General features: G+C 38.8%; 1 protein-coding gene across 2 annotated transcripts; it reads right to left on the bottom strand.

The window, feature by feature from the left end:
* Positions 1–5246: 5246 nt before the first annotated feature.
* LOC108998710 (putative disease resistance protein At3g14460) lies at positions 5247–10853 on the bottom strand. 2 transcript variants are annotated; one of them, XM_035684965.1, is made up of 4 exons: positions 6800–10853; positions 6338–6607; positions 5946–6007; positions 5247–5581 (listed from the first exon to the last, which is right to left on the bottom strand). In XM_035684965.1, the coding sequence occupies exon 1, from the start codon at positions 10619–10621 to the stop codon at positions 6872–6874; it is 3750 nt and encodes a 1249-aa protein (XP_035540858.1). In that variant the 5' UTR covers positions 10622–10853; the 3' UTR covers positions 5247–5581; positions 5946–6007; positions 6338–6607; positions 6800–6871. The 2 variants fall into 2 exon arrangements, with proteins under 2 accessions (XP_035540858.1, XP_018830917.1); XM_018975372.2 differs by having other exon boundaries at positions 6338–6601.
* Positions 10854–11239: the final 386 nt, after the last annotated feature.

The following is an 11239-nucleotide window of genomic DNA, read 5'->3' as shown; positions in this document are numbered from 1 at the left end:
AAAAGCATGAAGAACTTGGAATAAAAAATTCCAATCAATCGTATCATAGGCTTTGACCATGTCAATCTTCATCATAAGATTACCTCCTCTAACCAGCGAATTGATAGCATGCACTAATTCTTGGGTTATGCTAATGTTCTCGATAGTACTTCTTCCCGACAAAAACACACCTTGTTACATAGAAATTAATCTACTCAAAACCGATGTAAGACGACCCACCAACAGCTTCGAACAGATTTTATAAACTACTGAGCGTAGGCTTATGGGTCTGAATTTGCCAAAAGATGAAGGATTCAGGACCTTAGGAATTAAAACAATGAAAGAAGAAGTATAGTACCTTGGAATAGAATAGCCCAAGAAAAATTCTTGCACAGTCTCCACTAACTCAGCTTTCACCAAGGTCCAGCAATGCCTGAAAAATCCAGAGCCAAACCCATTTGGACCTGGGCTGCTATTCACAGGTATTGAAAATAGAGCATCCTTAATATCCTGTTCTGATGGAGCCCAACATATAGATTGATTTTCCACTTCCGATACCTCATGTTGAATAATATGTGATATATTGGGAGCATTAGTACTGGACCATGCCTGAAGAAGACCCTCAAAGTAAATCACAGCTTCCTTATGAATTCCTTCCAGGGTTGATAATGTTCGTCCATCACTAAGATGCATCTCCTTAGCTACATTATGTTTCTTTGCCTACAATGCTGCAAAAAAAGATGAAGAAACCTCCCCATGATTAATCCATGCCTGCTTGATTTTTTGAGCAATCCTAACTTCTTCTCTTTTTAACCAGGATGTTAGCTCAACTTGCGATGCCAAAACATCACTTTCAACGTCCTTAGAGTATTGCACCTGTAAACTCCTCGTGCCTTCCTCAATTCTCTCCTCAAGCCTTTTAATATGGTCCCCCGTCCAGCCAAACACTTCTATGTTCCATTACCGAAGTGCCACCTTCATCCTTTTGAGCTTAGAAGCAAGCTTTAAAAATCCCGATCCACTGTCATTCTGCTACCAAACGTTGTAACTAACCTCTATAAATCATCATGTGTAGTCCACATTTGTTGGAACTTAAAAGAACTAGGAGAATATCTCGCCAAACTTTCAGCCAACCTAAGGAGCAAAGGAGAGTGATTAGATGACCTGCAAACCAAATATTGAAGGGAACTGGTAGGAAATAACTCCAACCACTTGGTATTACAGAGAGCTCTGTCCAGTCGAGCCTAACTTCTCGCCAACCCACTCTGGCCATTACACCACGAAAGATTATTTCCAGAGAAAGGAACTTCAATAAGTCCTCCAGCATCAATAAAATTAGAGAAATATGCCATTGCACAAGGCAGCCTAGGATGCCCACCCTTTCACTCGCCATCATTCCTTATAATATTAAAGTCACCTATGATGACCCACGGCAATGCCAATACACCCATAGAGACCAAATCAGACCAAAGTGATCTTCTATCCAAGTATCTACATTTGGCATACATAGCCGATACCACCACAGAAGAATTAATCAACAAAGTTACGTGTTGACTAGAGGCAGCAAGCACACTAACCTGTATATCATCCTGCCAAAAAATTCAATTTTTTCCATCATTGATTCCATTTGAGAAAGATGCATCAAACCGAAATATATTTTGACAACATAAAAGTTCAGTATCACTTCTAAAATGTTCTGCCACCATAAGCATTTTTGGTTTATGAATTTTTAACAAAGACCAGAGTCTTTATTTCGAGGTTCCGAGACCGCTCCCAACTCTGGAAGCTCCACCTGAGTAGAATGCCCTAAGAACTCCAAAAAATATGAAACCGCACCATCATGAACCTCCTGATGAGAGTTAAAACTACTCCATTTTGAAGCTTCATCTCCAAAACCTAAGACTGCTTTCTCCTAATTTTAAGCAAAGTATGAGAATAACGAGAATTTTGATATCCTTGCTTCAACCAACGAACCTTAGCACATTGAGCCAACCAAGACTCTTCTCATTTTTTTCCCAAGTTTGGAGCTCTGGCTTCGAAGCAATTAAATCCTGCTCAATATCCCTCTCCATAGCGCTCCTGAAAACGAGACTCTAACTCTTCTATTTGAATCTCCAACTCGTGAATATGCTGCTCCGTCCAGCCAAACACTAATTTGTTCCAAGCTTTGAGAACCAACTTAAGACGTTTCATTTTAAACGCAAGCTTCATGAGTTCATTACTGAACACCTCTTGGTCCCATGAGTGATTTATGCATCGACTAAAATTCAAATGATCCACCCACATCTGTTGAATTTGAAAATGAGACGGACCAAAAAATTTAACATTGTGAGACAAAGATATAACCTTGGTGCATGATCAGATGTAGAACGAGATAAATAACGCATGGAGGAATCAGGAAAATAATTCAAAAAATTCTGGTCCATCAACATGCAATCCAACGGGGCCCAACTACCAGCAAATCCATGCTGTCCATTACACCAAGAAAAACTCTTGCCCAGGAACTTCATTTCTATCAAGCCACAAGTATGAATCCAGGTATTAAAGTCTTCCATCGCCACCATAGATCGAGGCCTCCCACCTCTTCTTTCAGATCATTAGCAATAATATTAAAACCCCCCATGATTATCCAAAGGATATTAGAAACCCCATCCCTCTCCAAATCTGTCCAATGTAGCCGTCTATGCTCATAACTACATTTTGCATAAACAAAAGATACCTTGCACTCGACCAAACCATAAAAAAAAATGACAATAATGTGTTAATTACCCATGGTCTAAACACTAACTCTTACCTCTTGCATCCATAAAATCCAAATCGTGTCTTTCGATACTCGAAATACAAAATCATAACTAAGACTCCGATTAATTAAGAACTTCCATAGAATCATCATTAGAAAACGGCTCGACGCAAATACTTTCGGCTTATGTTTCCTAACAAGTTTCTTTAATCTGCCTCTAGACGTACCAACCCCCCTAACATTCCAATACAAAATTGGACTAATCATAAATTTAACTTGGATGGCCGGCTAATAACCCGTTTAGTACTGCGCCCCTTCAAAATCAAGTCTTCATCTCTTTTCTTCATTTTATCCGGAACTTCTGAATCAGACAAAACATCCTTACCTAGGTGCAAGGATTCAACCGCTCTATCACTATCCGACAAACTGGCCAATTGCTCTTCCATTGCAGTGTAAATAGATTCTTTTTTGTCCCCACTCCCCAAGATCCCTCTCCCAAAATATAAGAACCCCACTTGAACACTCCACTACATTTGCATTATGCTCACATGTCTTGCTTACCATAGTCGAAACTGGTGGCAAATTACTTCCATTAATGGTACCATCCTCTGTATCAACAACCTGAATGCCTCTCTCATAGTCCCTGTCCCAGTTCTCTAAATCACCCAGTTGAGTATCTAGGGACTTATTGAAAACAACCCCACCTTCCATATTATTCAATTTTGCCGCTTCCGGCACAACGATCACTTCCTCAACCCTTATCTGATCCAAAGAGTTGGAATCTTTCGGAACCACCACATGATCAACCTTCCCCTCCTCTTCCTTGGAACTAGATAGGCCAGTATCTATCATAGGCTTCTGCACCACCTTATATTCCTGTGAGAAATGACAATTGCAGTCGTGAGTGCGCAAGTACCGTGCAATCACTTTGAAAAAAGTGAATAAATACGGGACCCACATGAAAAAATAATAATTTTTTAATAGTAGACCTCACTTTTTTCTAAAGCGACTGCATAGTACTTACATACTTCACAACTGCATGTAACATTATTGATATTCCTATCTCACGATCTGCTTCTCCTTATCCTTTCGAATTTTCCCCTTCTTGCACGTCTTAACGTTATGCCCATGTTTTTTGCAAAAACGCTGGGAGGGCTTCATAGACAACCTCCTTACAAATGGCTTGAAGGACTAGATCAAGGTGCACTGATCCAAAAGTATATTAGAGGCGTCTGTGCTGCATCCAACTCCAGACACACCCTTGCACCATCTGTTCGCATTGCACATCTAGTAGAATTATCGCTTCGAACAAATCTGCCAATATGAGTCATGAGGGTACATAGGATAGAAGACTGGTAAAAGTTCGGAGCCAATCCTGGAAGAAATACCCAAACCAGAACAACTGAGGGTTCCTCCTCTTCATCAAAATCCGTAGTCCAGTGAAATGGCCTATAAGGAACACCATCTATATCACAGGCCTCTCTCAAAATAGCTTTATTGAAATCCTCCTCAATCATAAGATGAACAAATACATTACAGTGCTTTCTCATGGAAGAGACCACTGCTACACCCGCTAGTCCCCATCTATTCTTAATGAAAATACAGATTGCATCTAGAGATGGGCGTTGTCTCAAAAACTTCAATACCAAAGAAGACCTAAAAGGCTCTGCAGATTTCTGAATCTCCTCCTTCGAAAATTGGAAATAAACTTCTCTGTCCATAAGTTTTGGAGCCCTCATGGCAAACTGAATCTCTGGGATTGGCTATGGTGTAGGAGACACAAGGTCTGCAAAGGATTGTGGTTTGGCTACTGGCATGGGGCCCCCCGCGGCTGCCATGCAAAACTAACATAAAACCCTAGAAGCAACAATCGCCTTGCCACATCAGCAAAGAGAAAAATCGCTTTATTGTATCAACCGCATGGTGTCTTATTTACACTAAAACAAGAAAGAATGGAAGGAAAAAGTACCATGGAGGGAATGTTGGGGCTTTCCCTTCATTGAATTGTGTATTTTGCTATATGTTGATAAACTTGGATTACTAACTTTCAATATTAGATCTCTCTGAATTATCTTTAATCATGTAGAGGATCAGGTTATTACTTTTTACTTTTTTGACATATTAGTTTCTGGCTTTAAAAGACTATTATTAATCAAATTAAGGCATTGTCATCTTTGAAAAATGGCATGCATATTTGTTTGTCAAAAATCATGAGCATTTTAAACCCTTTTTTTTTTTTTATTTACATTTCACCAAACGTCTATGGTTCAAAAACTCTCCAAGTTGAGAGGGATTTCCAAAAGCTGTCTAAAATATCATTCTCAGAAGGTTAGAAAGCATAAAAAATTATTTGTTTTCCTCGAATGGCAAACCAAGTGTGAATGCAGCAAGATATTAGTTTTTTAGTCTGTCAAAAATCTTCTTTGGTTGAATGTTAGATGTAAAACCATATGAGAATTTTCCTACATTTTATTTTTTTTAAGAGGATGGAACTTTTCATTTGAGTTCAAATTTAATAAAATTAGCTTAATTATAAGAAAACTTAATTATCAGAGATTACAGCTATCGATTGAATAATGGGAATGGTATATATACAAAGCAGCCGATGAAAGATTTCTAGCCACGGACAGAGAATGCAATCCTCGTGAAGAAGATGGGATGGGACTAGCAGCGCTGGTTATTATACATTACCACACATATCCGACTTTGGAAATCATTCTGGTTCTCACATTAATCATAGGCTTACAAGAGCAACGGCCTCCACCAAATTTCCCAACAATAATGTTTCCACGTACGGCTCCGTAAGTTGTCATTCCGATAACCAAGCCATCTTCATGGAAGCCTTCTTTCTTTCATTGTTTGCTGCAAGAGCCGCAAAATCATTAGCTCCAACCAAATATTAGGTAGTTATTTAATTACTCCTTTAGTCAAACATACTAAAAACATGAACACACTTTTTCATGGATGTTTGGTGGGAGGAAGAGTGAATATCACCCAATTGGTAGAGATGCTAAACTTTAAGGAAAGCATTGCAGAAACATAATTTAGAACTGTTTCAATAATTATAGAAAAGTATGATGGATAATATATTCCAACTTGCCTTGCTTTTCCTCTTAACTCAGCGTGCGAATGAATTTTAAATCTAGTTGATCGAAGTCTGAATTGTAAAGCGATATGAGAATTTTCAAAATAACAAATGCAGAAAAAAAATGTACAATTAATGTACCTGATCTCCCCGTGTCGAATGAAACTATCCCTGTTTCTTGGCATGGGATGCATAGGTAGATCCTGCACAAATGGCACGAGTCTTGATTGGAACAAGTAACAATCAAATGTGTTGGTTGGTCAAAAATAAGGTTGTATAAGAGCAAGACAAGCTATAAAAAAAACCCGCACAACCACTAAGCCTTATCAGCCAACTATATGATGAAGGACAACAGCACAGAACATTTCTAAAGTCAATGGTAGCAAAGATCTTGGCTAAAAATTTAAAAGAATTTTGAAGGGTTGATTGTATGTGAGAAACATTATGCAATTTTGAAAATAAAAATCAAGGCAAAGGGTTGATGAAACAATCAGCTAGTCATCAAACAATTAATATTGCAAAGATGTTAGTACCTGAGGCCAATCATTCAATCAATTGTGTTTGTCTTTAATTCTGTGCTACCAACAAGTTCAGGTTCGGGGGAATTCACAGCACAAGTCCTTGTTCAATAACCAGAGGATAGGACTCTTCTTAAGACATTATCACCATGGGGATACTCAATTTGATTCCAAGCACATGACGCCGATTTTTGCCAATGGAAGCTGGCCGTATTAAGGAATTGAGGAAGAACATCCGAAAGGAGATCATGTCTAGAAACATGTATCACTGGAACAAACCTGCAACTTTATACGAACTTCACGTTAGTATCTAGCAATGACATGACAGAGACTCAACAAACATCAATATTAATTTTTCTTGAAATAATCAATCGGCAAAGCATTCTGTTTCACTCTGAGAAGTTTTTAAAGCAAACCTTAAACAGGAATGGAAAATCATATTGAGGAATTAGTTAATATAGTTAAAGATGCACATACCTTTGTCGTTGTCCATCTGTGCTGTAGATAATATAACTGAAATTGGGGACTATTGCTAGACTTGTAGTTAGGTCAAATCAGTTCACCATCAATATAAATGCCGGGGATGTGATCAATTTTCCTCCTTGCTTTTCTACTTTGCAACTGTTTCTCCAACAAATCACATCCGATGATCCGTAGAGTAGAAATGGAGGCAGGCAACCCTTCTTCTTGCATAAACTTCAATTTAGGGCAGGAAGAGATTGACAATTCATCAAGAGAGGTGAGGTGTCGAAGGGCCTTATAGTCCAAAGATTTCATATTTGGAAATTTACCGATCCGAAGAGAAACCAAATTAGTAGGAAGCAACCCCACCTCTGGAAAGGACTCCACATCTTTACAATTGCCTTCGATATTAATGTGTTGAACAGAGGGGAGATTTTGAAAGCCCCAACCCCTTCTATTGGCGATGAGTTTGTCACAGTCTATGATGTAAATATAAGCTAGTTTGGAAGGCAAGCCTCCTTCAGGGAATGACTCAACTTCTGGACAATTACATAAATACAACCGCCAAAGAGACGGAAAGAGTATGTGCATCTTGTTAGGCAGTGACGTCACACTCTGACAATTGAAGACAACAAACTCCACAAGGTTAGGTGCACGCAATCCTCCATTGGGAAATGTTTTAAAATTAGGGCAATCATATATTTTTAATGATGACAAGGCAACTAAACCAAGTTCAAGTTGTTGCGGAACATTAAAAGACTCCAGATTCAGACATCCAATTAGATCGATGGACGTCAGATTTGGGAATAAGTTCAATGGAAAGGACTTTAGAGAATCAAAACTACCAGATAACGACAATCTTTCAAGGGATGAATAGTTCCGGTGCATTGGAAGCTCTAACTTCCTACAATCTTTGATCGCAAGGAATTTTAATGTAGAAGGTAGACCACCACTGGACAGCGATGTAAGCGAGTGACAACCACTAATTTCTAGCCGTTCCAGACAACTGCTGAAGTCCATCAATCTCTCCGGTACGGACTCTAGGGTATCAAATCCTTCGATTTCAAGTTTCTGCAATCCCATTGGCAATTCCTTGAAGAGAGCCTCATTACAATCTCTTAGCTCCAGTTGACGTAGAGTAGCAGCAATCGAAAGTGAAGTCACCAACAATGGACATTCTTCTATCACAAGTCTAGATAAAGAAGAAGGATGGATGGGCAACTCTCCTGATAACTTGGGGCAGCTAACAATCTGAAGCTCTTCAAGATGAGTAAAAGCTCCACCTTCATTTTCAGCACCAAAAGCAAACCATTTCTCTAGCTTCGGCATGTGTCTAACCTCCAAAACTTTCAAGGCTCCAAATGGTTTCGTTGAAGAAGAAGAATTGCCATAAAAGTCTCGACCCAAGGCATCAATTCCATCAAACTGAGCTATAGAAAGGGACTGCAGAGAAGGTAGCTGTCCAAGTGGTGGCAAGACAGAGCAATGCTTGCACTTAACCAGATAAAGAGATGCTATATTAGAAAATGAATGATGCCCGATCCAGTCCGGAAAATTTTTACCACCATAGCCGATGATAGAGAGACTTCTCAAGTTTGCATGGGGCTGGAGATTGTCCAATACGGCACTTTGACTTTCTGAAATATTATTATCATCATCATTCCATTCTAACCTCAACTCCTCCAGATACTTTTTATCATTCAAGTTTGCAACCAAAGCACCTATAGGAGATACAACATTTTGGAGATCCGAAATGAGGAGCTTCCCCCCAAGATTTGCCAGTTTCCCCAGCTCTCCTATGCCCGCTCCACTTTGTTTACTAACAATAAATTTGGTCAAGGTCTGAAGACAACATAGTCTACCCAATTGTACTGGCATCTCCTTTATGGGAGTATAACGGAAATCAAGATGACGCAAATTAATGAGTTTATAAATATCTCTTGGTAATATAGTAAGCTTCTGACATGACGATATTTTCAAAGTCTGCAAATTGCACAACTTGCATATGGAATCAGGTAGTTTCCTAATTGAAGTCCAAGAAACATCCAAATGCCGTAGATGATTCATTTTGCCAATTGAATCGGGCAATTTGGTCAAATTTAGACAAGAGGGCAGAATAAGAACTCGTAAGCATCTTAGCATTGGCAGCAAACCATGCACAAGTTCTTTAGCTCTCGGCATACTACACGAATCTATTGGTAGGAAAGTTCGCAACCCCTTTGCCTCACGAAGTGCCCCAAACTTTTCAACATTACCACTACTTTCTATGAGAAATGACAAATGGCGTGTCTTGTTCACAATTTCGAGAGAATTTTCACCCTCTATTGTGAAGGTAAATTGTCCAGACACAAATCTTGCTAAGTCGTTGACAAGATCATGCATTCCGAATTTTAGCGCATCTTCACTTGATTGTTGGAACAATGATCTTGATACAAGATCAGCAAAGTAATCATCACCAATTTGTTCCATTGCTTTGTCTTTTGGTTGTGGCAAGAAACCTTCAGCCATCCACAATAAGATTAAATCTTCTTTTTTGAAATCATGATCTTTAGGAAATATTGAACAGTAAGCAAAGCAACGCTTTAGATGTAAGGGCAAATATTTGTAGCTTAATCTTAGAGCAGGAATAATATCACTCTGCAAGTCCCATATTTCGCTCATCATTATCTTATTCCACTCCCTGATGTCTAGTTCAGACCACAAGAGAGCTCCAATTGTCTTGACTGCCAAAGGTAGGCCTTTACACCTTTTAACAATCTGTCTACCAATTACTTCCAACTCTGGATGGGCATCCGAGTTACCAGAATGAAACGCGTGTTTTGAAAATAGTGACCAGCAATCATCGTCTTGTAATGTCTTTAGATCGTAAATTGCAGTAGAGTGCATGATTGATGCAACACGTCTCTCCCGTGTGGTTACAATCACCCTACTCCCTTCTGCCCCAGATTTAAAGGGATTGCTTAAGGCCTCCCATTCTGAATAATTCTTATTCCAAACATCATCTAAAACAAGAAGAAATCTCTTCCCCGTCAGGTTCTGTTGTAGTGTAACTTGAAGCCAATCTAGACTCTTTGTATCACTGTTAATTGACAATCCAAGTTTCTCTAAAATTGTTTTCGTCATCTTTAACACATCAAAATCATCAGAAACACAAACCCAAGCTTTAAGATCAAAATGCCCCTCCATCCTGTCATCGTTGTAAACAAGTTGAGCAAGGGTTGTTTTCCCAAGTCCTCCCATGCCAACAATAGCAATCACACATGACTCATTTACATTTACGTTATCTGACAACAACAAATTAATTATTGCCTCCTTATCATCAGTCCTACCAAAAATATCAGATTCTTTAACCAAAGAAGTAGTGGACGATCTTCCGGAAGATTTCCCTCCAACGCCTTCTTTCAAACCTATAGCATCCTTCTGTTTTACTAGATCATCCAATGTCTCAAGTACGTCTTTTATCTTTGATTTGATCTCCCTGGCAAAGGGATTAAGAAAAGTAGAGACAGTTTTTCGTACCTTAGTTGCAGTAGTTTGAAATTCAGCATCCAACTTGCATCGCAAGACTTCAGTATGAATCTCGTCCAGGATATCTTCTGCATCATAGACAGCATCTTTCAGCTCGTCAAGCCACTTTCTCACCATAGGCTTTGTAAATTGCATTTCTTCTGCATCCTCGAGCACTGCATTCGCAGACAACAAGACTATCTCCAGCCTCTTCAAGAGTCTACTATCAAGTTTTCGGCTTCGAAAGAAGTCAACAAACTCACGAGAAGCAACTTTTTCAAAGAATACTTGGAGGAAGGGGGAGAGAAGTAGGCTTACAACCTCAGCCATATTTTCTGGGATGAAATAGCAGAAATCAAAGGAGATGAAATGAAAGAAGGAAGAGATCACAAACAGCAGAGTAAAGTCAGATGGTAAGGTCTCTTCTGCTTATACGGTGTGCTAAAATACTGGTCTATGTTGGTCATACAGGAAAGAAAGTGCCTCCAGGGAAGTGATGGACCTACATGGCTGAAGATATTACTTGGTATGAGAGGCATAGTGTTACTGGAGAGCATCTCATTTCTTTGTGTAGACCCTTACCATGTGACTGAAAGTAATCAAAGAACAAAGAAAAGTAGAGGAATCAAACGGAACTTAACTTGGAATGAAAGGCATTGTGAGCATCCTATTCTTTCTTTGTTTTTAATGTTACTTTACAGCCTACCAAACTTAACGTTAAGTTATCGATTCAGTTTTGAGTTGAGATGAATTTAATAATATAAAAATTTAATATTTAAATATTTGATTTAATTTAAAATATGCGACTACAAAAATGTAAAATTTATGTATAGAATTTTTGTTACGACAATTAGTGTGGTTTTGCAACAATGAGTGATGTTTTTTCAATGTCTAAAAGCAGCATAAGGCTTGGGTACTGTGTCCCATTCAATCATTGTACGTAATTTG

The sequence above is a fragment of the Juglans regia genome, chromosome 14 (genome assembly GCF_001411555.2).
Source record: "Juglans regia cultivar Chandler chromosome 14, Walnut 2.0, whole genome shotgun sequence".
Taxonomy (NCBI): Eukaryota; Viridiplantae; Streptophyta; class Magnoliopsida; order Fagales; family Juglandaceae; genus Juglans; species Juglans regia.
The sequence above is the reverse complement of the archived record's forward strand: the minus strand, read 5'-3'. Positions and strand labels throughout refer to the sequence as shown.

Excerpts from the sequence above, each read along its gene's own strand:
- LOC108998710 (XM_035684965.1), bottom strand. The coding sequence starts at position 10,621 with ATGGCTGAGGTTGTAAGCCTACTTCTCTCCCCCTTCCTCCAAGTATTC.